This window comes from Platalea leucorodia, assembly GCF_965183815.1.
Source record: "Platalea leucorodia genome assembly, chromosome: 17".
In the NCBI taxonomy this organism is placed as follows: Eukaryota; Metazoa; Chordata; class Aves; order Pelecaniformes; family Threskiornithidae; genus Platalea; species Platalea leucorodia.
This window is the reverse complement of record NC_138839.1, coordinates 596999-619547: the sequence shown is the minus strand read 5'-3', so window position 1 is coordinate 619547 and position 22549 is coordinate 596999. Positions and strand designations below refer to the sequence as shown.

General features: G+C 59.5%; 3 protein-coding genes across 8 annotated transcripts; 2 read left to right on the top strand and 1 right to left on the bottom strand.

The window, feature by feature from the left end:
* The first annotated feature begins 5 nt into the window (after window positions 1-5).
* Window positions 6-5029, top strand: ZBTB48 (zinc finger and BTB domain containing 48). Of its 3 annotated transcripts, none has more exons than XM_082329136.1 (10): window positions 6-460; window positions 550-785; window positions 1530-1641; window positions 2051-2143; window positions 2484-2570; window positions 2973-3127; window positions 3664-3800; window positions 4203-4367; window positions 4499-4587; window positions 4678-5029. In XM_082329136.1, the coding sequence occupies exons 1-10, from the start codon at window positions 35-37 to the stop codon at window positions 4972-4974; spliced, it is 1797 nt and encodes a 598-aa protein (XP_082185262.1). In that variant the 5' UTR covers window positions 6-34; the 3' UTR covers window positions 4975-5029. The 3 variants fall into 3 exon arrangements, with proteins under 3 accessions (XP_082185262.1, XP_082185261.1, XP_082185260.1); XM_082329135.1 differs by having other exon boundaries at window positions 4098-4367; XM_082329134.1 differs by having other exon boundaries at window positions 3664-4367.
* Window positions 5030-5964: 935 nt separating this feature from the next.
* KLHL21 (kelch like family member 21) lies at window positions 5965-15935 on the bottom strand. Of its 4 annotated transcripts, XR_014230070.1 has the most exons (6): window positions 15871-15931; window positions 13777-14813; window positions 12045-12450; window positions 9065-9137; window positions 6987-8690; window positions 5966-6892 (listed from the first exon to the last, which is right to left on the bottom strand). XR_014230070.1 is itself a non-coding variant. In XM_082329139.1 (5 exons), the coding sequence occupies exons 2-5, from the start codon at window positions 14804-14806 to the stop codon at window positions 8397-8399; spliced, it is 1803 nt and encodes a 600-aa protein (XP_082185265.1). In that variant the 5' UTR covers window positions 14807-14813; window positions 15169-15500; the 3' UTR covers window positions 5965-8396. The 4 variants fall into 4 exon arrangements, 3 of the variants coding, with proteins under 3 accessions (XP_082185265.1, XP_082185264.1, XP_082185263.1); XM_082329139.1 differs by lacking the exon at window positions 15871-15931 and adding an exon at window positions 15169-15500 and having other exon boundaries at window positions 5965-8690; XM_082329138.1 differs by having other exon boundaries at window positions 5966-8690; window positions 15854-15935.
* A 160-nt stretch (window positions 15936-16095) lies between these two features.
* PHF13 (PHD finger protein 13) lies at window positions 16096-22509 on the top strand. Its single transcript, XM_082329036.1, has 4 exons — window positions 16096-16244; window positions 16662-16763; window positions 17182-17734; window positions 18160-22509. Exons 1-4 carry the CDS (start codon window positions 16206-16208, stop codon window positions 18384-18386), a joined length of 921 nt encoding a protein of 306 aa, XP_082185162.1. The 5' UTR covers window positions 16096-16205; the 3' UTR covers window positions 18387-22509.
* Window positions 22510-22549: the final 40 nt, after the last annotated feature.

Here is a 22549-nt window from a genome sequence, read left to right as displayed (position 1 = left end):
GCGGCGGGGCGCGGGGCCCGGTAGCGGCGCGGCCATGGCGGCGGCGGCGGCGCACAGCGTCCGCGTCCTGCGGGAGCTGAACCGGCAGCGCGCGGCGGGGCAGTTCTGCGACGCGACGCTGGGCGTGGGCGGGCGGGAGTTCCGCGCCCACTGGCCGGTGCTGGCCAGCTGCTCCCGCTTCTTCCGCGCCCGCGGCCCCGGCGGGCCGGTGGCGCTGCCCGAGGGCCTCGCCGACACCTTCCAGCTGCTCCTCGACTTCTTCTACACCGGCCGCCTGGCGCTCACCGCCCACAACCGCGCCCGCCTGCTGGCCGCCGCCGAGCAGCTCGGCGTGCCCGACGCCGTGGCGCTCTGCCGCGCCTTCCGCCCCGCCGGCCCCCGCCAGCGGCCCCGCCGCGCCGCCCCCAGCCGCCCGGGGCAGGCGGACACCGCGGCGGCCCCGCAGCCCGGCGGCCAGGCGGTGCGTGAGGGGCCGGGAGCGGGGGGAGAGGGGAGGGGAGGCGGCCGCCCCCGGGGCCGGCGCGGTGACGGCCGCCTGTTCCCTCGCAGACCCCGGCCCCGGCGCCGGAGGCGGCGGGCGACGGCGGGCGACGGGACGGCGACGCCGAGTCCCTTCCTGAGAAAAAGGCCCTGCGGAGCAAAAAGAGCCCCCCCCCGGGGAAGGCGCCCGGCAGCGCGGGGGCGGCAGGGACGCCGGGGAGCAGAAAAGGTACAGCGGTGCCGGTTGAGTGCCCCACATGTCATAAAACCTTCCTCAGCAAATATTACCTTAAAGTGCACAACAGGTAAACGCTCCGACTTTTCCTTCCCCTTGCGTTCGCGCGTAGGGACTCGCGCTGCCCCTTCCCGCCCGCTCTTCCACGGGGGTGGGCGAAGGGCCCTGCTTGCAGCCGCCTGCTCCCAGCGCCTCGGTGTCCCCGGCCTGGATGGGGCCGTCCCCTCTGCCCCCCGGGCGGGGTTGCTCTGAGCTGGGGGGTTTGTGCGTCTCTGAAACCCACGGCGACTGTCCCGGGCTTCCGCTCTCCGGGGTCGGGGCCAGCCCGGCTCAAAAAGAAGGCACAGAGGGGCTCTTGCAGGGGCTGCGCCAGCTGCAGGGGGGCTCTTCTGGGCTTCCAAAATCAGCAGGGCTGTGGGGGAGTTGCCCCGGGTTGCGGGGAGCACGCCGGCTCGGCCGAGTGCCACAAGGAGCTTCGGGGTTGGTGACCGAGAGCAAAGTGGGTGCCTGCAGAGAGGGCGTGAACTCCAGCTTCGCTCCTCTGCAGGGGGCGAACCTCAGCCCTGCGCAACTGAGGTTTCGCGGAGTGGAAGCGGGCACCAACAGCCTGACCCCGCTCTGACGGGACCAGCAAAGCTGGCGTGAAAGGCGGCTTTTGGGCAACTGCAAATATTGGTGCTGGGGGGGGTGTAAAAGCTGCCAGGTCCTTCCCTTTCCCTTCCCAGTTCCTTCCCAGTGTCCTCGCCGGGCCTGTTCATGCATCTCTGCTGTCAGACTGGCAGTGACGGATGCTCTCCGTTTGTATTCTCCCTAGGAAACACACTGGAGAAAAGCCATTTGAGTGTTCCAAATGCGGCAAATGTTATTTTAGAAAAGAGAATCTCCTGGAACATGAAGCCAGAAATTGCATGAACCGATCTGAGCAGGTACGCCCGGGAAGCTGCCACCGGCAGCCTGGAAAGCAGGTGCCGTTTTGCAGGAGCAGAATCAGAGCCTTTTTCCCGCCACAGTCCCCGTCACCCTCAGCTACTGAACAAACCCCCCCCCCGTCACTGCTGTGCGGCACGCGTACCGCGGCCGGGGCCCCTCTGAGTCCTTCTGTCGGTGAGGACGGCAGCAGCTTTTGTCTGATTTACCAGACAACTCTCGTTTTGTCTGTTTTTTTTAAGCACACAAGGATACTCTTTGTGCCATAAGAGATCCAGATCGCTGCAGGCACGGGTTAAACTTCATAACCAGGTCCCAGCACCCAAGTGCCCAGCGCCGGTCCGAGCTGCGGGCTTCGCATCGGGCTCTTGGTTCTGCGGAAGCCGATGCCTCCCCCGTCTCTTGCAGGTTTTCACGTGTTCGGTCTGCCAGGAGGTGTTCAAGAGGCGGATGGAGCTGCGGCTGCACATGGTGTCACACACGGGGGAGATGCCGTACAAGGTCAGCAGTGCCTGCCTCCGACGTCCCTACGAACAGGGAAGAGGGGGCGAGCCTTTCTGTTGTGGCGCAGCCTGGCCCAGCCCATCAGGGGAGCCGAGCGCACCAGCTCCCTTTCCCAGTCCGTGGCAGCCCGCTGAGCGTTGTTCCCCGTCTCTGAGCCAGAATGCGCTCCAGGGAGGCACCACAGCCGGGCGCTTTCTGTGGCCTTACCAGGGATTCACGCTCCGCGTCAGAGCGGCGCTCCCCTGCCCCGTGCGCCAGCGCACCGCCGGTCCTCTCCTCGCGCCGAAAGCGCCGGTTGGGGGCAGCTGGAAGCTGACCTTCCTCTCCTGTCTTCCAGTGCTCCTCCTGCGCCCAGCAGTTCATGCAGAAGAAGGACCTGCAGAGCCACATGATAAAGCTGCATGGCGCGCCAAAGCCCCACGCGGTAAGGGGAGCGGGTGGCGGCGGCGTTTTGAGAGGGAATTATCCTGCGCTCAGGCCTGGCCGAGGGAATGGCGCCCATGGTCGGGGCTGGCTCTGTTTAGCAAGGCAGGGAGCTACAGAGCTGCTGGAAACATTTTTCTTTTGGGTACGGGAGCAGCCCTTGCCATTTTTTTTGGCTGATAGGCCCAAGTACTGACCAGCATTTTGCTTTTGTCAGGCTGTCTCATCTCATGAGGCGTTTTGGAGCCGGGGGTGCTGCCGCAGCGGCCGCAGGGAGGGCCCCAAAGCAGCAGCGGCAGGCGGAGGGACGGGTCTTGGGCGGCGAGCGGGTCTGTTGCGGGCGTACTCTGCGAACCGCACCCGGGCGAGCTGCCTAACCCCGCGCTCTCCTGTGGCCTTGCAGTGCTCGACCTGCTCCAAGTGCTTTCTGTCTCGGACAGAGCTGCGCCTGCACGAGGCCTTCAAGCACCGGGGAGAGAAGCTGTTTGTCTGCGAGGAGTGCGGGCACAGGGCCTCGAGTCGCAACGGCCTGCAGATGCACATCAAGGCCAAGCACAGGTATGACGTGACCCACGCCCTCCCGTCCGTCGCTCTGGCTCTCCTAGCTGTGCGTCCTCCCTGGAGGGCCCGGCTGGGTGGTGCTGGGGAGAGCAGCTGGCTGGAGGGCCGCAAGCACCCCCTTTCCTGGAGGTGCTGGGCCGAAACTTCTGCCAGAAATCCGATGCAGGGCCAACCGACGGTCTGCTTTTCCCTCTTCCAAAGGAAGCGCAGGCTGTCGGCACTTCCTCTGAGTGCGCGACCATAGTAATCAGCCTAGCTAATTCGTGTTCTTGAAGCAGCAAGCATGCGGCAGCTTGCCGTGCTCGTCCTTAGTGTTCTGTTTCCTGGGCCGGTTACAACCCCCGCGGGGCGGGAGGCTCCAGCTCAGCAGCCCGTGGCTGCAGAATAGCGTTTGTGGGCCTCCAAAATACCCGAGTTTGAGATGGGTTGAAGTAGGATTTAATTACAAGAACTTTGGGCGAGGAGCAGCAGCTAACCTGAGGGGCTGAAGCCAGCAAAGGCAGAGATGAAGGTAACGTTTCCCCTTCCCGCAGGAATGAGCGGCCCTACGTTTGCGAGTTCTGCCACCACGCCTTCACGCAGAAAGCCAACCTCAACATGCACCTGCGCACGCACACGGGCGAGAAGCCCTTCCAGTGCCACCTCTGCGGCAAGACCTTCAGGACACAAGGTATCCCCCCGGGCGCGCGGCTGGGGCTGGTGGTGCTGAGCACCGCGCTCCGGCACCCGGGACCTCCAGAAAGCAGCCGTGCTGCAAAACCCGCCTTCTCCCGCCTGCTTCCCCCGGGGAGCAAAGCCACGCTCTGTGAGTGCACGCTCACGCTGAGGAAGGCGCGTTCCCGTTATCTCCATTACCCTCACGCACAAAAGCGGAAGAAATTGATGAGTTTTCTCCAGTACCGGCCAGCCTGGACCAGCAGGCTGCCGCTTGTACTGCTCCTAAGCCTTCCTAACCGGTCTGGCACAGACCGACCGCGCCGTGCGCGCGTGGTCTTCGCTGCGGCGTGGCTCGTACCCGAGCACCGCGCCGCTGACCCGCGGCTCTCCCCCCCTCTCCCCCCGCGAACGGCAGCGAGCCTGGACAAGCACAACCGGACCCACACCGGGGAGCGCCCCTTCAGCTGCGAGTTCTGCGATCAGCGCTTCACGGAGAAGGGGCCCCTGCTGAGGCACATCGCCAGCCGGCACCAGGAGGGGAGGCCCCACTTCTGCCAGATCTGCGGGAAAACGTTCAAAGGTAACGGCCGGGGCGTCGAGCTTTCGCACGGCTCTTTAGAAATGGCCCTCCTTTCCATGGCGCGGCTTAGCATCGCCGCGAGCGCGTACAGCGCGGTGCCGCCGCCAACGGGCTCTCGCTTCCCTCCCCAGCTGTTGAACAGCTGCGCGTCCACGTCCGCCGGCACAAGGGCGTGAGGAAGTTCGAGTGCACCGAGTGCGGCTACAAGTTCACGCGGCAGGTGAGGCCTTCCCCGGCACGGGGACGCCGCGGAGCTGCGCCGGGGAGCCGGCCCTCACCGGGCCTCTCCTCCTGCCCCCTCCCTTCGCAGGCTCACCTGCGGCGCCACATGGAGATTCACGACCGGGTGGAGAACTACAACCCGCGGCAGCGGAAGCTGCGGAACCTGATCATCGAGGACGAGAAGGCCGTGGTGGTGGCGCTGCAGCCGCCCCCGGAGCTGGAGGTGGGCTCGGCCGAGGTGATCGTGGAGTCCCTGTCCCGCGGCTCCCTGCCCGAGGAGATCCCCGTGCAGAGACTCTGCTCGAACGAGAACTTCTCTACGGCGGACGTGATCGAGCAATCGCTAATTATAACCACAACGATTCCCGAAGACTGTGAAACATAGCACGACCGCCTGCGCGCGTCCTTCCTACCAAAACACAATAAAGCGTTAGGCTGGAGCCACCCTCTGCCGCGCTGCTTCTTTTCGAGTTGTGCATCTGCCCCTTCCCTCCTTCCCGCAAAGCTCCCACCCCAGGTTGCAGGGACGTGACGTTTTAACGAAGTCGTAGTCGGGTCTCAAATGAAGAAACAAACGTGAAGCTACTCGGAACGGCTACTGAAACAGATGTACGTACGCCGTCTGGGGCGGGATGTGGCTGGCGACTCCACGTGCGTAAGGCTGTGAACGCTCTTTACCGAGCTCTCGTGGGCAGCCGGAGGGGCGGCTGGCGCTCGCCTCCCCTTTCCTCCAGCGCTCTCGCCTTGCGCCGGCAGCTCTGCCTTGGAGCCTGGGAGCTCGCGATTAAAGCTTGCCTTCCCGAAGAGAGCGTGGCTCTGCCCCTTAAACGCTTGCAAAAGGATTGTCTCCTCCGTTAAATTTGTGCCTTATTTCTACTTTCTTTTGTCAAGCTTCTGCTAATTCCCATTTCTTTTCCACATTAAAGGCGGGGCATGACCCGTATCTTCTCACCATTGAGAGAATTTAGCTGTTGCTTAACTGGAAACACATTCTCTCAAGGAGCTGGACAGTGCTCTAAGCTCCTGCTTTTAGGTGCGGAGATTTATATTTGAAACGACATGCCCCGGCGTTGCCGTGACACCGAGAGCCGCTTCTGAGCGTTCCCCGGGACGGGGAAGACACCGAGCGTACCCACGTGCCCCGACATCGCTGCCGCGCTCTCCCCTTTCGCTCTTTTACTCACCGAGAAGGCAGAAAGTCTCCGGTTTAAACGCACCTCAGGCCTAGAACGAGAAACGTCGCAGTAAAAACTTACTCCAGTAATCTTCCCCTCAAAGACGACAGAGAGGTTTACGTAACATGTTTTATTTAACTTGACTGCTGCAAGTAAATTTAAAAACAACCTATGAGAATAAAAATACATTATCTGCAAATGTAAAATGCCTTTGTTTCAAAGGATGGTATTTAAACTGTACTCAAAGATTCGGACACAATGAATTTTACAAAAAATAAATACAGATCCGTAGCTGTTCAGCCGGTCGGGGGATCTGGGGGTGGCAGGTCCAGCAGCGAGCACTACAGTATGAGACAGCGTGTGTGTACTATTTATAGTTCAGCATAAATACTTCGGTCTGCAACGCGGGTTCAGCTGCGCGGCGCGCGCCATCTCTCCCTGGGCGCGCCGCCGCGCCGCAGGGACGGGCTGCTTCGGCCTCACGGGTCGGCGCGGCGGGACGCGGCCATCGCTCCCGGAGGTGAAGGAGCCGCCCCAAGTCACGGGCCCCCGCGCATCCCCCCTGCCCGGATCCTCCGCCAAAGGGGGGGGCCGCCGCACCCCACCCGCGGCAGCGCTGGGGAGGGTTTTACGCCCCTCCGCGATCCTCCGCTGGTGCGCGGCGGTTTCAAGGCACTGTCAAAGTTTCAGACTTGGAGAACAGCCCAGATTCCGTGAGCGGCTTTCCCAAGTCCACAGCTGAGGAGCGTGGCATAAAATAGCACTCAAGGCAAAACAGATTTTTTTTAAAGCTGAAGACGCTGATGTTGTGGAGATGGGGCTCTGACACTACTTGATCTGAGGGCAAGCCAGGAGGCGTGCAATCAAGCATATGGGCTTTCCGTCTCCCAATTAAGTTTAAATTGAAATTTTTTTTCTATTGGTTAAAAACGAAGGACAGAAAAAACGAACGCATCCAGCCAACACTTCAGCCGTTGTCACACTTTACAGTTTTCCTGAAGGTGCGACGCTCATTTTCGGGTGAGCCGTACGGCAGTTTTAGCTGTTTGCTTGTTCAAGAAGCGTTCCACGAGTAAACTGCACACAGCTTCTCTTCAGCTAAGGTAGATAGAGAAAATACAGCCCAAGCTAGTTGGGCGAGCATAAAGGCAAATCTTACACAGGCCAAAAAAACCAGCAAACCCCAAACAAAAAGAAGAAAAAAAACCCCTAAAATAGCTACCTTTCAATCCGCAACACTTCGGCTAACTCCTACACCTTCGCCAAAACACCTCCGCAGCGTTTTCCAATTGCCCAAATCCCGAGAGCTCCTGCAAAGCAGAGGCGCGACAGGCACGAGACCCCTCCGAAGGTCCGGCGCGTTCCTTCACACGCGGTGATGCATTTCAAAGCAATTCTGCATCAAGGTACCTAAGCACCGCCAGCCACTCTGCAAGCCTGCGGTGAATCTCCTGAGGAAGCTGCGCTCACCTTTCCCACTAAGCGTTTGGTTTTTTTTTTTGTCTAGAATGGTACAATGCTGACTTAGTTCCTTTAAAACGGTGAAAAATTAAAAGCTCACCCTCGCTGCATGGGGCCTATCTGCCCAACCCAGCGCGCCGGCCGAGAGCTCGGCGCAGGAGAACCGACAGCTGCAAGAAGCAGCTTTTTCTGCCTACTTCAGCCCCGCTCCTCCCCGAGGGCAGCAGCGGCCAGCCCCAGGAGCCGCTCCTCGGGCCAGCTAAGGGGGTACTCGCTTCTCCCCTTCCCCTTACGGGGGGTGCAGCTGGGGAGATTGGAAATGAAAACAATCTAGTTGTGAGAATGCAATAAAAATGATAAATAAGGGTGCTGCTTCTTTGAAGGAAAAAGTGCTCTGCTAGGAAGGGTTGGAAAAATACCTGCAAAAGTTTAAATGCTGCAACTTAAACACCCCCCCCCCCCCCAACACAGGAAGAACTGAAGTCCAGACAAAGGGAAAGGTGAAGCTTCATAACCCAGCCTCAGGGAGATCCCTGCTACCGGACGGCTGTTCCTCCTGAAGGCAGGAGCGGGAACAGAGGACCACGGCGACAGGGCGGGAAGGGCCCTGTTCTCATATCGACCTCTCGCCCCTAACAGACCTCCAGCTCTCGTGGGCAGGCCCTTTTCCCCGCTAACCACGCAGAGGACGGCGCGCACGGGAGGTCTGTCTTCCTCCGAGGCACAGAACAGAGGTGGGGGTCCAGGCCGCCGTCCTACCAGACAGACCCCTCCCGAAGAAGAAACTGAAGAAAGGAGTTTGGTGGCAAACGAAGCGTTACGGGGTGAAGGAGCTGCCAGTGAAAGGCGTCTGGCCAAAAGCCGTAAGCTGCGACGTTGCGGTGCCGTTCAGTGCGATCGCTTTCCTCAGCGTTCACCTCTCGGGTCCCCTCTGCGGGCAGCGCGGTGCCTTCTCCCGCCCCAGAGAAGGGCTGAGGGACGCCGCGGTGGAGGCCTCGCTGGCTGCTGGCTGCGGTTCCGCAACAGCGCCTCAAACATTCAGAGTTTTCACTCCCTCTGTGATCAGTAAATTTTTGTTTCCAAGCTCCGGTTTGCCTCTGCCTTCTCTCAAAGCAACACTGGTTCTGGAGAACGAACTCGCGTCGAGCCAGGGGCACAGCGCCTTCCCCTGCTAACGAAGCTCGTTAAGGTTCTGGTTGTGAAGGTTTTGGCGCTGCCTGTTCAAGTTGATGGTGTTGTCCAGCGTGATGCCGTCATCCTCCTGCGTGGTTTCCGGCATGAACTGCCGGAATATGCTGACACTGCCGTGCCAGAAGATGGGCTCAGGGAGTCGGCCCACCACGCTCCACGTTCGCGTCTCGGGGTCGTAGGCTTCCAGGACGTCCGAGAGTTCGAACGTGTTATCGTAGCCACCGGAGACGTAGAGCTTCCCGCCAAGCACGGCCACGCTCCCCCCAACGTGAACCTGCAATTTAAAAATAATTACACACCACGCTTAGAAAGGAGGGTTTTGCCCAATTAGGCAGACAATAAAGGTGCCGGGTACTGTCCTGCAATGGCTCGCTTGGAGCTCGCCCACCAGCTGCTCACTCCGGCTCTGAACCAGCGCTGCCCAAACACCGGGAGGAGGCAGAGTTTTCTAGCTTTGCCCAGCTCTCGTGTGCTGCGCTGAACACCCGGACACACAATCACAGTCCAGGATTTTTTCCTCCAGGTGACCGCGATACGCTTAAATACACTCCACGTGCAAGGGGTTATAATCCAGAGAGCACCTTGTTTTCCAAAATTAAGCCAATTTTTAACACTGAGAGGCATCCAGTAGGTTGATAAGCATCCTACCTGAAGCATGGCAGGGATTTTATCCCATTCATTCTTTGCTGGATTGTAAACATCCACTTCAGCCGAGTCGTCTCTGTGGGAGATAACACAAAATTACTCTTCTGTGTTCTAAAAACCTCCCGCCTTGTGAAGCCCCCGGTTCAACAGCCTGAAATGCCGCCGCAAGCACTTCTGCTCCAATCCTGCTACGTATATTGGAGACCAAAGCGTTCCTGTACGAAGGCACAGGTCTCGATGCAGACCCCAGCCTCCAGTGTGGGCTTCTCCTGTGGCAGCAGTGATGTTCAACCCCAGAAAACGCCTGGACCTCTCTGCTGCAGCCCTGCACACAACGGGGGCTGGCACAGACGCTGCGCACGGACCACAAACTAGCACAGGAGCGCATCTGTCATTCTCAGTGCCAGCAACCGACATCCAAAGAGCCCGAATGCCCCTTCTGAGCTTCTCTGCAGGCAAAGCAACGCGCTCTGTACTTTCTGGTGTACGCTGAGTTTTAGCTGCCTAGGAGGGAAGGCAGACAAGACGACTAGGGATGGAGCAAGCTGGCAGTACAGGTTGTTTTCCACCTCCCCGAGTTGGTCACTCCACCCGAGACGGCGGGGCGAGCTCCTCCGGACTGTGAGCCCCACTCGGAGTCCAGCACGCAACTACACCGCTGCTGGGTGGGAAACCACTGCGCGATCCCAAGGGCTTTCTCAAATCTAGTCTTTTTTTTTTTTACATCTGCATCTATGGTAGGTGTGCTCACAGACTAACTTTCTGTGAGTCTGCGTTTCACAGACTGATCTGGCTTTGGTGCCAAGTGCTGGAAGAAAAATTACTGCTGTTCTGGAGAGGCTTAAACCTCCATGCACTTCAGAGTAATGGCATCCCTACTGCTTGAGTTTTTCACCAATGCCAAATTTAGATGGGCCAGAGGACTGTGCGAGAAGAGCTGGCAGGGGCAGCGCAATCCCCAAGGCTTCTCTCGCCCGCTCCGCTCGCGAGAGGGAGGGCGACAGCAACAGGTGAGGGACGTTCGCGACGCAGAGACGCGCGCCGCTGACACAAGAATGCGAAGAGGACAAGGTCAGGGCAGCTGGAGAAGTGCTGGCAGTCACTCCAAGACAGTCCAGTTACAGACGGATTCAAAAGGCTGCGAGGAATATTTTATTGTCTTTGTATCTATCGTGATATCACACGTTGCCGTGCATTGTGCGGGTGACAAGGTATCGCTATCGATTGCTGACATGAATCTGAGCAGGGGAGGGAGTGAAAATAAACGAGAAACCTCACCTACAACAGCAGCGTCTGTTTAGCAAACCATTACATCTAGAAATCCGCCTGCTAAGCCCGCGGTCAAGCCGAGGTGCTCACCGTGGGACTTTCTGGTTACGCTCTGGACAAGCATTCCTGAGGTACCCGTACGATACACACTTCAAAACCAGTATCTTTAGTTTGAGTTACTTTTGTGAGGCACCTGGAACTGAACTGATATTCATCTGAATGAAACATCTTCAACAAGCACCCCAAGCCCCACAGAGCCGTACTAAGACCAACCTTTCTTCCTCAGAACCAAGAGCTGGTACCTGCCTTGGGACACAGCGCCTGGGACTTAAACGCTGCTGCCGAGCCGTCTGTGCCTGAAGAACTGCTGCTGTTCACAACGCTTCCCATAACTAACGGCAGCAGGCGACTCAAGTACTTCCAAGTATGAAGCTGAAAACTCCAACGGACTGGAAGGGAAACGAGGGCAACGGCAGCCCCAGGCAGGGGTGAGAGTCAGGCCAGGACCTCCTCTCCCATCTCAGGGCTAGCCCTAAGAAGGATGCAGCCGAAGAGCTAAGCCTCGCTGCTATGCCGTATTTATAGTTATAAAACTCGTCCCACTAGAGGGGATCATCAGTCAGAAACTTGAGTCTGAGCTATTTAAAACTAACCAAAAAATGACTTTGTGACTTTTACTCGTCCCCTATTCCTCTGTCCTCCAAAGATTATCTTACAGCTTTATACAGAGCAGCAGTCCACCTGCAGCACATGAAATGAGGGAAGAAACCCCTGATCCCGATAATCTCCTCATTAACTCCTGCAGATGCATAAGTGACCAGAAATCCTGGAGTGTCAATCATCAGCATTTTAAAATGGATAAGAAAAAGGAAAATCTATAGAATCAGCTTGTGACAAGCGGCCGAATGGCTGGAACACCCCCGCCAGTATTTACTGAAAACCAGGTGACTCAAACTACCATCTGCAAACAACTGCCAGGAACCGAGACACTCAGCTGAACCCAAATGAATCAAATAAAAGGTCTCGGGTAGAAGTTGCTGCTTTATGCAAAGCCAAGAGGAGATTAAAAAAAGGAAAGCGTCTGGAGGCCATCACAGAAGTCTATGTTTGCTCAAAGTCAACACAACAAGATGAAATGCTTCAGCACTAGCATGCCTTTCAGTTTATTTTTAATTAAGTGGATAACCGAAGTATTCGCACCACCAGGACAGCTTCAGATGGGTAATTAAGTCCCAATTTGGAAAGGTGCTTAAAAATAGTGACCAATCATTTCATCTTCAGTCCTCTTATCTCTGCTGAGACAGAGGAAGTCCTCTCCTGCGCTACAGTTTAACGTTTTCTTGGAGCTTACTCGCTTATTTATAGCAACAAGGGGGGACTGAACCAGAAGCCAAGAAAACCGAGAAGTCTATTTCAAAGCAGCGCTGCTGACTCCAGCCAGATTTATACCTGCTGTTCCCCAGCCTGTGGGTTTCGATTCAGACATTTTTACACAATTTTAAGCGTAGTTCTTTGAGCTCTAGCTGCAACAGAAGCAAAGGAAAGAGGTGTGGTGGTTTACAGACCCACCTGCACCATCAGGGGAAGCACCACTGTGCTTCCCCAAGGCAGCGCTCTGCTACAACCACCTGGAAAATCTGCACGCCTCCCAGGGAAACCCTGGGCTTTGCCTCATGGGGACGCGGAGAGGGAGGTTATCGCTCCCACTACTCACCTTATGAAGTACATGAGGCCATTGAGAGTGACGGTCTTTGGGGCGAAGGACCAGGGAGGGAGGTGGCCGCAGTTCACGAGGGACCAGAGGTCGCTGTCGGGGTCGTAGCACTGCATAACCATGGACTCTTTGCCAGCCAGGGAGCCTATGGCGAACAGCTTGCCGCGGCACGAGGTGGTGGAGCAGTTGTCCATGGGGTACAGCATGGGCTGCAGAGCCTCCCAGCTGTCCAGCGAGTGGTCGTAGCGCTCCGTGCTGTCAGAGGCGATCACGTACAGCAGCCCGTCCAGGACCGTGGAGCTGTGGTATTCTCTGGCTTTCAGCATGGGAGACACCTCTGTCCACTCGTTGACGCTGGAATTGTACCTCCAGACGCAGTCGTACAGCCTTGACCCGTCCGATCCCCCTGCAGCACAGCACGCCACGTTTCAAAGCGTGGTTTCACAAAGGGAAGTACTATGGGGCGGTGGAGGATGGGGCTTGGCTGGACCGGGATCTTTGTGGTGTCTTCCAGCTACACCTCCTTAATACCTCCCCCTTTTCTGCTTCCCAGGACCGTACATTACGAAAATATTTCAGTACTGGAGGACCACAGTAGTGTGCACTGCGAGGATTTTAACGGAAGGTTTGCACTTTTTCTTCCCCAGCAAGCCAGGAAGGATTTCTCCCATGTCATTCCTAGTCTGTACTCAGGCACAACTCAAAACAAGTCTCCCAGGTTTGACTACCTCCATCCTTCTAAATAACCGTTTTTTTCCCCATTTTGCAACCCCCACTCCGTCACTATCCATAAGCTGCTGTGACGTAGCGGAGACTAACGCTCACCAGCACCGGCAGCACGGAAACCTTCCAGCCCTCCCCGCTGCCCCTGCTACGACGCTGACACTAAGCAGAACGACGGAAGATCCCTGCCAGCCGCAGCCTCGCTGAAGCACGGGGCTCCCAGTGGTATCGGCGCCCCCAGACCCGCCTGGGATTGCTCCGGAAAGCTCCCACAGACGTAAGGGCGTCCATACAAACGGGCTGTGTGGTAGCCCATCATTTTTACAACTCTGCCCTTAAAGCAGAGCCTCGTTTTCTGCTCGTGACTAGAGAACGAACAGTTTTCTGTTCACCTGCATTTGACCTGCCCTTCAAAGCTTTGTCAGTGCGTCCTGCACACCCAGAGTAGTTCAAAGGAGGCGTCTACATGCAGATTAACAGCCAAATTTACACATCTGTGTCACCTTGATAGAAGTAATTATAGCCCCAGCGGACTGCGAGGAGGCAGGATTTGTGGCAGGGAAGGTACCGTGACTCATAGACGCTGGCTAGCTGAGGAACTTGGGGCTTTCTGACACGCGTCCACCTCGAGCACACGCTTGGCTTGTGATTCACGGGGCTCTGAACCCAAACACCTTCTTCGCAGACAGAAATTCAAAACCCTCTCACGTCACTCCTGTCCCCCCCAGAGGGAGTGGTTAGAAAGTTCTACCAGTGCAAGACCTGTGACTTCTCCCTGCCTGCTCAGGAGCATTAGTCATGACAAAACACCTCCCGGATTGAGACCAGCTGCTAAATCCTGCACCGGCTCCAAGAGTCCCTACGCCTGCCTTCAGGCTGCAGTTGTACCGAGCCTGAGCAGAATTTCAGACTCCCTGCTGCCCTGAGAAAAGCCAAGTCTCGCTGCTAGAGCCCACGTATTTTCAGTGGCAACCTCAACACTGGCGTTTTTGTGCCCCGCACGCCTTACCGGTGACGTAGATGTCGTTGCCCAGCGCGGCGACGCTGTAGCCTCCGCCCAGGTGCTCGGGGAACTCGGCCAGGTAGCGCCAGTGGCCAGTGCGCGGGTTGTAGCAGTCAACGGTGACGAGCTCGTCGCAGTCACGGTCGCAGCCGCCGACGAGGACGAGAATCTCGGCCAGGCCGGTGGACGGCCGGGGCCGCATGCGGGCACAGGGGCCCCGGTCGTGGCGGTCGAGGCGGGCGGCCTGGAAGTCACGGGCCTCGCGCAGGAGGCGCAGGCAGGGCGGGCAGCGGGCCACCAGCGGCTCGCCCTCCACGTGGGCCAGCAGGTAGAAGCGGCGCACGAAGGGCAGGCGGACGTGGGCCAGGAGCTGGGGCAGCAGCGGGGCGCGGGCGGCGGGGTCGGCGCGCACCCAGCGCAGCGCCAGCTGGAAGGCGGCCTCCTCCTTGGGGATGCAGAGCCCGTCGTCCCGCAGGTAGGAGAGGAGGCGCGGCAGCGGCAGTCGCTCCAGCTGGGCGCCCAGCTCGCCCACGTGCCGCAGGACAAAGCGGTGGGCGGCGGCCGCCAGCGCCGGGCAGGCGAAGGCCTCGGCGAAGTCCTGCATGTCCAGGGCGTTGGCGGGCTCCAGCTGGCGCGCCAGCCAAGCGCCGCAGGCCTCCTTGACGGCGGGGAACTGCAGCAGGTCGGCGGCACGCAGCAGGCGCTCGGCGATGTCGGGGCCCAGCCCGCCCACCCGGCCAGTGTAGGCGAAGTCGAGGAGGCGTGCCAGGCACTCGGGCTCCACGCCGTGCAGCCGCACGCGCTCGGCCCGTGCCTCCCGCAGCGCCCCGCCGAACATGGCACGGAAGTAGCCGGAGGCGGCGGCCAGAACAGCACGGTGTGCCCCAAACTCTCGGCCACCCGCCACCACCGTCACGTCCAGCAGGCTCCGCTCCGCTCGCAGGGCGCTCAGCCCCCGCAGCAGCGACACCGCGTGCGCCGGCTCCCCCGTCGCCGCCGCCGTCCCACCGCCGCCGCTGCCTGTGCTCGCCGCCATGCCGTGCCTGTGGGAGAGCAAACGGTGTCACACCCTGCGCGGAGCCCCTCAGGATTCAACCCCAAGAGCAGCTTGCAGGACAAAGAAAAAACAAAAAAAGAAAAAAAAAAGGAAAGAAAAAGGCGGGTTGGCACAGGGAAAAACGTCCTCTGGCCGGGAAGCGGAATAAACTAAACAGCCCTCGAAAACACCCTCTTTCCCCTGTCACGGAGGAGCGGCCGTTGCATAACGCGCTGGCACTGCCAGCAGCCTTCCCTGCTTAGTCTAATTATATTTTTAAGAAGCCCGTGTTGAAGCTCCTGGGATTAAGGCAGCCTCTCCAGGGCCGGGCAGGGCTTTGTAAACCCGATAGCTTTGCGAACCTGGCGCCTCGCCTCTCGGACGGGGCGCCAGCGGGAGCAGCCCCGGCTCGGGGAGGACAGCGGGGTCGGCGCGGCGCCGAGGGGGTGCTCGCAGGGGGGCTCCCTCTGCCCCCCGGCCCCGGTGCCGGCCCCGGTGCCGCCCGTTATCGAAGGCTCGGCTGCGTGAACCCGGGGAGCTCCAGGGTTTTGGCCGAGGGCGTTGGGTCCCCCGGGCTCCCCGCCGCAGGAGTCAAACGATTCTTCCGCGCCGAGCTGCGGCGTCCTCAGCCCCCCGGGACGCCGCGGGCCCGCGCACCCCACGCAGAGCCCGCGGCGCTGCGGAGCGGGACCGCCCACGGGGAGGCCGAGCCGCGCTGAGGCCCGGCCGCCGGGGGAGGCCGCGGCGCGGCGGAGCGGGAGTGGGGCCGGGCGACCGGCCGGGGCGGCGAGGGCGGGCCGCGCTCCCGGGGCGCCGGGGACGGCAGCAGCTGTCGCCGCCGGGGCCGCGGAGGGCTCGGACGCCGCCGGGAAGGGCGGCTCTCGGCGGAGCCCGGGGCCAAGGCTCACGGGTGACGAGAGGCGGCTGCCCCGCCCGCCGCCACCGGCCGGGCCCTGCCCCGCGGCAAGCCGAGGGCCCCCCCTCCCGCCAAGGCCTAGCGCGACTCAGCAGCGGGGCCCGCGCCCCCCCGGGCCGGGCCGGGCTCACCTCAGGGCCGGGCTCACCTCACCGCTCCGCTCAGGCTCGGCTCCGCTCTCCTCCTCCGCCGCCGCCCCGGCCCGGCCCGGCCCCGCCCTCCGCCGGCCGCGCCCGCCGCCCCGCTCCCGGCGGCCCCCGCGGCCGCCACCGCGCACGCCCGGACTACGGCTCCCGGCGGCCCCCGCGCGGGCGGACTACGGCTCCCAGCACCCCCCGCGCGGGAGGACTACCGTTCCCGGCGGCCCCCGCGCGGGCGGCCGCCCCTTCGCCGCCTCCCGCCGGTACCGAGCGGTTCGCGGGTGTCGGCGCTGCCCGGTTGCCGCTGCCGCCCCGGCCCCGCCTCCGCCTCCCGCGCCGGGACATGGACTCCGACTCCTGCGCCTCCCCGTTCGCCCCGGAGGTGAGCCGGGGCCCCGTGGGGCGGGGGGGGGGGGGCGGAGGCGTCTCCCGCCGCCCGGCCCGGCCCGGCCCGACCCGGCCCGGCCCGGCCGCCGGTGCCCGCTCCCCGCCGCCGCCCCGCCGCGGGGCCGGGGCCATCTTGTGCCGCCCGAGCGCCGAGCGCCGGGGCGAGGAATGGCGGCGGCGCGCCCCGCCGCGTCCTGCCGCGGGGGGCGGCCCGCCCGCGGGCTCGGCACCGGCACCGGGGGTGCGGGGGCTGGCGGGGGGTGCGGGGGCGCCGCCCGGCGCCGCCGCCGCGGGGGGTGGGGGTGGGGCGCGCGGGGAGCGGCGGCGGGCGGGGCCCGGCTGCGGGAGCGGCGCCTCCCCCCCCCGCCGTGCCCGGCCCCGCCGCCGCCGCTGACCCCTCCCTTCCCCGCAGGACTTCTCCCCCGCCGCCCGGCGGCACCGGACCGTGGAAGACTTCAACAAGTTCTGCACCTTCGTCCTGGCCTACGCCGGGTACATCCCCTACCCGCAGGAGGTGAGCGGGGCCGCGGGCACCGGCCGGGCGCCTCCCGGGGCCGCCGAGGGACCCCGCGGCAGCGCCCGCCGGCGATTCGGTGAAGTCAGGCGCTGCCGGGAGGTCACGGCTCCGCGCCGTGTCCCTGAAACAAAAAGGGGAACTGCAGCAGCCCGGGCCGGGCCGGGTGGCTGCTCCCTGGCGGGGTGAGGGAAGCCCGGGGCCCCCGGTCGCCCCCCTCGGCCTCCCCGGGGCCCGGGCAGCTGCGGCTCCGCCCCGCGGGGGATCCCCGGGGCGCCCTGCGGGGAGAGCGGAGCGTGAAGTCGGGCGAGATCGGCCGTGGGAGGCAGCGCCCGAGGGGGAAGGGCGCAGCGCCTCAGCGCCGCACGCGAGTCTGCTCCGAATTAATCCTTCTGTCCGCTTTCCCAACCTTTTCCAGGAAACGCCGCTGAGGAACAGCCCCAGCCCTCCCAACAGCACCGGAGGCACAATCGACAGCGATAGCTGGGATCCCCGGTTCAATGACATCCCCTCTTCCGTTTCCCTGCCCGCCAAGAACAGAAAGAACTTCAGTCAGCTTAAACGAGCGAAACCGTACGGCTCCCTGTTCCAGCGGGCAAAACCCGGCAACTTCCTGCCAGAGCGAAAGCAAATCGATAAGATCAGGAAGAAGAAAAAGCTGAAGAGGAGGGAAACGGAGGTGTCCGCAGAGGAGGACTACGAGGAGAAGCTGCTGGAGTTGGAGGCGGAGGACTCTTACGTAGAGACGCCGATGAGCCCCTCGTCTGAGGGTGACCCTCAGTCTGCGGCCGAGCACTGCTCGGTGTGGGACTCTGACACGCCTTCCAGCGTCTCCTACCCCGCCGTGACGGCCGAGCAGACGGTGGAGATCCAGAGCGTGGGCAAGCGAACGGTCATTCGGCAGGGCAAGCAGGTGGTCTTTCGGGATGAGGACGGCACCGGCGATGACGAGGACATCATGGTGGATTCGGGTAGGTGGCCTGGCTGCCGAAAGAGGATTAGCCAGGTGGAAGCGGCGGTGCTGTTGCCGATCTCTTTGGCACTTTACCTGTAGCATGAGGATAACGCCAAGGTGTGCTGCTTGGGCAGAATTAAGTAGCAGTTGGGTTTTTGGGAGGAAGGGGGTGTTGGTTGGCTGCTCTTGCAGTAGACTGAGTGAAAAGCTGCAACTTTATAGAAGCAGCTGGTTCTCCCCTCCTGGATTATGGCCTCTCATGTACTGCCGAGAGACTCTTCCCATGTAAGAGAGACTAGTTTCTCTTAAGACGTGGAAAAATCAGCAAAGTGCCTGTCTTTGAAACCCAGGCAGTTAATTTAGCGCGAAAGGAAAGTAAATTCCCGGTGTGGGTGAGAGGCGTTGGCCATTAAAAACGTAGCTTGCCGTTTCTCTTTGCAGATGATGACTCGTGGGACCTAGTCACTTGCTTCTGCATGAAGCCTTTTGCTGGGCGGCCGATGATCGAGTGTAACGAGTGCCACACCTGGATCCACCTCTCCTGCGCCAAAATCCGCAAGTCGAACGTCCCAGAGGTCTACATATGCCAGAAGTGCCGGGACTCCAAGTTTGACATTCGCCGTTCGAACCGCTCCCGGACGGGCTCGCGCAGGCGCTTTCTGGACTAGGGGAGGGAGGCGCGTGCTGGTGCGCTGCTTGGGCGGGCGGGCGAGCTGCGGATGCCGGCCGGGAGGCTGGGAGAGCTCCCCCGAACTGCTGCTGCTCAGGCTGAAGGGCTGCCTGGCCGGCCTGCGCCAACAGGGACGAGGAATCGCCAAGTCGCGGGCAGCCGGGGCTGGAAGAGGCCGACTAGTCAGAACTGCTGCTAGATACCGATTAGCTCGAGGGACAGACTAAGCTCTCTGGGTTCGGTGGGGTTTTGTCCGGTTACAGCTATGAATTGGGTGATGTCTGGGGAATGTATAATACCTTTGCCACGTATGTTTTCTCATCCCATCGGGAAACTGCATACCTTCTCTGTGCTAGGAAACTCCTCCTCCTCCAAACAGGGAGGAGGAGGAGGAGGGAATCTCTGTGAAGAGTCTGAAAAGTAAATGGCCATGTGTTTTAATTTTAATGTAATATTATACCTGCCCATTTGTCCTTATATATAAATCTTAGATATTCTAAGGCTCCGTAGGAGTGAGCGTCAACGCATACCGACCCCTGCGCGATCTGCCCCCTCTTCAGCGGGCCCAGGCAGCAGGGGAGTTCCGTGCTTTGGCATCGTTCAAGTGAGAACGGGACTTCTTCCTGCACCGAGGGACCGGAGTGTTTGAAAGAAGAGAGCAGCCCTTTTTCTGGACAGGCAGCGCTGGGGATTAGCAACATCAGATTTCTTCCTAGAAGGTCTCTTCTTACAGTGATTTTTTGTGACTTTGTTTTGCATGATCGGCTCAAATGTGTGTATGGGTGGATACCGTTTGCTCCGTTTCCTGGCCCTTCGTTAAACTCCAAGGTGCTGTTTTAAGAAGATGACTCTCCCTTTTCTCAGCCCAGAATTCAAACGTGGACTGTAAAATGGGCCGTAGTAAACTTAGAACCCGGCAGGTCTGGTTTGGGATTTGATCATTTCCATCCGGGTACTACAGCTGAGTTGACTTTTGTTTTCGCTGTTTGTTTTTTGAGACTGGATTTGTAATCAAAAAAAATGGAATCTTTAACCTATTGGTTGCAAATTATACAGATAAAAGCAAATGCAGGCTATGCAGCTAGCAAGATGAAGTGCAATGAAGATCCATCCGGAGCAGGGGAGTGCAGGAGAGCGCCAAGGCCCCCGCCGACGCTGTGGTCCCTCGACGGGACGTCCTGGGGCCTCAGCCCAAGGGAAATCTGTTCAGAAACGTGACAGGCAGTCGAGGCTCGTACGCAAGGCCACCGAGAGGGCAGCATTGTTCCTCGATGACCAGAGCGAGCCGTGTGTATCGCACAAATTCAGCTTAGGTTTCCAAGTATTTCTCTGAAGTTATGCCTGATGAACAACGTGTGCTCTGTCCGGTGAGACCGTGAGGCAAGGCGAGTCACTGGCTGGTACCGCGGCCGAAGCGAGACTAGCCGTCCTGGCAGGAATGTGTCCACGATAGTCCTGCAGATACACCGCATCAGACCAACACCTTATCCTAGTACGGGCTCGTCAGGAGATGCGTCCTGGTGATGACCAAGGGTCCTTCCAGGACGCAGAGTCAGGTACCCTCCTTCAGAGGTCTGACGGGGCTGCCAAAGCTTCGGTCCAGGCAGTCCTGCTTCTTTATAAAAATCCCGTTCCACCGAGCTGCAGCAACTGACTCTGGGTTCTGAAAACCAGCTCCAGCTTCTGTAAAATCTTAAGACCATGACCATGGTACGCTGCCTTCCAGAAGCTACGTGGAACCACCGAGGAGTTTGCCAAAGACTTGCCCCTGACGGCTGCCTGACTGTTCTTTGCAGCCAGAAAAATAACCAAAGTTCTCAAATGCTGCCATTTCACTCTGCAAACAGAAAGGCTTTGGAAGATCCCGGTCGCAAGCTGCGTAAGGGCTGGACCTGCTCTGAAAATTGGTATCTCTGTGTTTACAGTGTGTCTGCAATTCAACTGGACCTCCGTGGAATGCGTTCCTGAAGCTTTTATGGGAGAAATGGCAAACTGCCAAGCGAACTGCCTCTTTTTCACAGAGGTTCGATACTAATCAATGTGACTGACTCTTGTTCTGTTACCTTTTCAGATTTATCCCAATAGATGGTGTCTGACAAGTCCAGCAAGTTACAGTATCAGCAGAGAGGAAAAAAAAAAGTAACATCTCCATTCTTTTAGTTCATCACTTTTGGCCGTGTATAATTATAGTTTAATTCAGAACTTTATTTTTTCATTAAAACTGTTTTAATGAACCATGTTTTTTTCTTAAATGTGAAAAAAGTGAACAATGATTTTGTTTTATTCCGAACTCAGAAGACTGCTGTTATCATTTACTGGCGTGTAAAGCAGTTGGGCCGGGTGGCAGCGAGACTTGACGCTTCAAGCGCTCTTCCCTAAACGATACGCAAAGTCAGGTATGGATAGGAAGCGCTGCAAACGTATCTTTCACGTGCTGACAGGTGTCCCCACCTCTCTTTGTGGCATCGCCCCTTGCCCAGCCTTTGCTGTGAGTAAGGCAAATTGTGGTGGAGCCCCGTCGCTGGTGCAGGGACGAGCACGAGGCAGGACAGAGCGATGGGAGGCAGGCGATGCCTGCTGCCGCGGGAGCCCAGAGAGGCTGAAGGCAGCCAGGACGCTGCACTGGGCTCGCTGGCGGGGACCTGCTGAAAGGTGTGACGGCTGGCAGGAGCCCGGGGGGAGAGGGCTTGGGTCGGGGTGCCTGCGGTGCCGGCTGTGCAGTCCTGGCAGGGGTGCTTCGTGGAGAGCGCCTGAAGGCAGGCGCGGTGTGTAGAAGCCAGGCGTGGGGCAGGGCAAGTCACGCCAGGTGAGGCTGCTGGCCAAGGCGACCCCGTGCCTGTCCCACCTGCCTGAGAGCCAGGTCCCTGCAGCCTCAGAAACACACCCTGGGCCATGCTGCACCTGCCTCGCCAAGACTGGCCTGCTCCGCCAGACCCAAACCAAGCCCCCTTTCAACCCTCTGGGAGCTGGGCTGAAGGAGAGCTCCTTCCCTCCCAGCCCTGCCCCACCGCAGGGCAGCGGTGAGGACCCCGAACCACCAAAGGGATGCTGCTGCCTCAGAGCCACCCCCCAGCTCCTGCACACACCACGACCTCGAAGGCGCTGCTGCTCAGCCAGCTGCCTTCACCTTGGCAAACTTAAAAGATGGCCTGACTCTTTGGAAATGGCACTGGATCATATTAGAAGCTAAGCCCTGGTTGCTTATAGTTTCTATTTTAATTCTATCTGTAATTTTGTATTATGTAGAGAGATAAACAGAAGTCCCAGAGGAGTTGTAGCTGTAAAATGGCAGCTTCTCATAAAGCAGAAAGGGTGGTGTTGAAAGCAGCAGTTTCTCAAGTGGGGCTGTTCTTGCAGTCTCTCTAAAACCTTGCCCTGATGATAGAAAATAAGGCAGAGAGGAGGAGGTGGGCTGGAGTAAGTATTCGGCAGGAAAGACGGAGCCAGTGCCTGGCTCCGAGGGAGGAGATGGACAGGACAGGCAGCGGACTCCACCGTGTGGACACAATTCAGCAATGCTCGGCAATTACAAACTGCAGGGAAGCAAAAATGGAGTTCACGCTTTAACTACTGCAGATAATAACCTGCTGCAGCAGCCTCAGGGCTGGGGAAGGGCACTCGCAGTGCTTGAGAGGAGGGGAAAAGCAAGAGTCTGAGTCCTTGGTGGGCTGATCTGGCAGGAAAAACCAAGTTATATACTTTTTATGATGTTTAGCCAGGGAACGGGGCAAGGCCTGTGTCAGTATTAACTGTGAGGGATTTTACTTTAACGAGAATCACCAATTCAAATGTTCAAAGTACAAAGTTAAGGTTCACCTGTCCCTTGCACAAACTTCTTTGCAATTAGAGAGAAAGATAATTCCGAGGTGCTGGGGGAAGACAGCATAGAGGGGGGTGGCAGGAGAACTGTCGGTTCTCTCATGAGAACGCAGCTGCGATTAAGAGGAAGGCACCTGCTTGGCTCCAAGCCCTGGCCGGGCAGTTGAGGCGTCTTCAGGTGTCTGCTAGATACAGGGCTATGCCAGATTCTTCTCTGTAACTAGCAGTAAATGTGTCGTCACTATTTTGCACTTGCTTATGCAAAACTTAGCTCTCAGTACTCCTGGGAGTATTTTGCCACGTCCTGGTCACTACAGGCTGGCTCTCACTCTTGACCATACA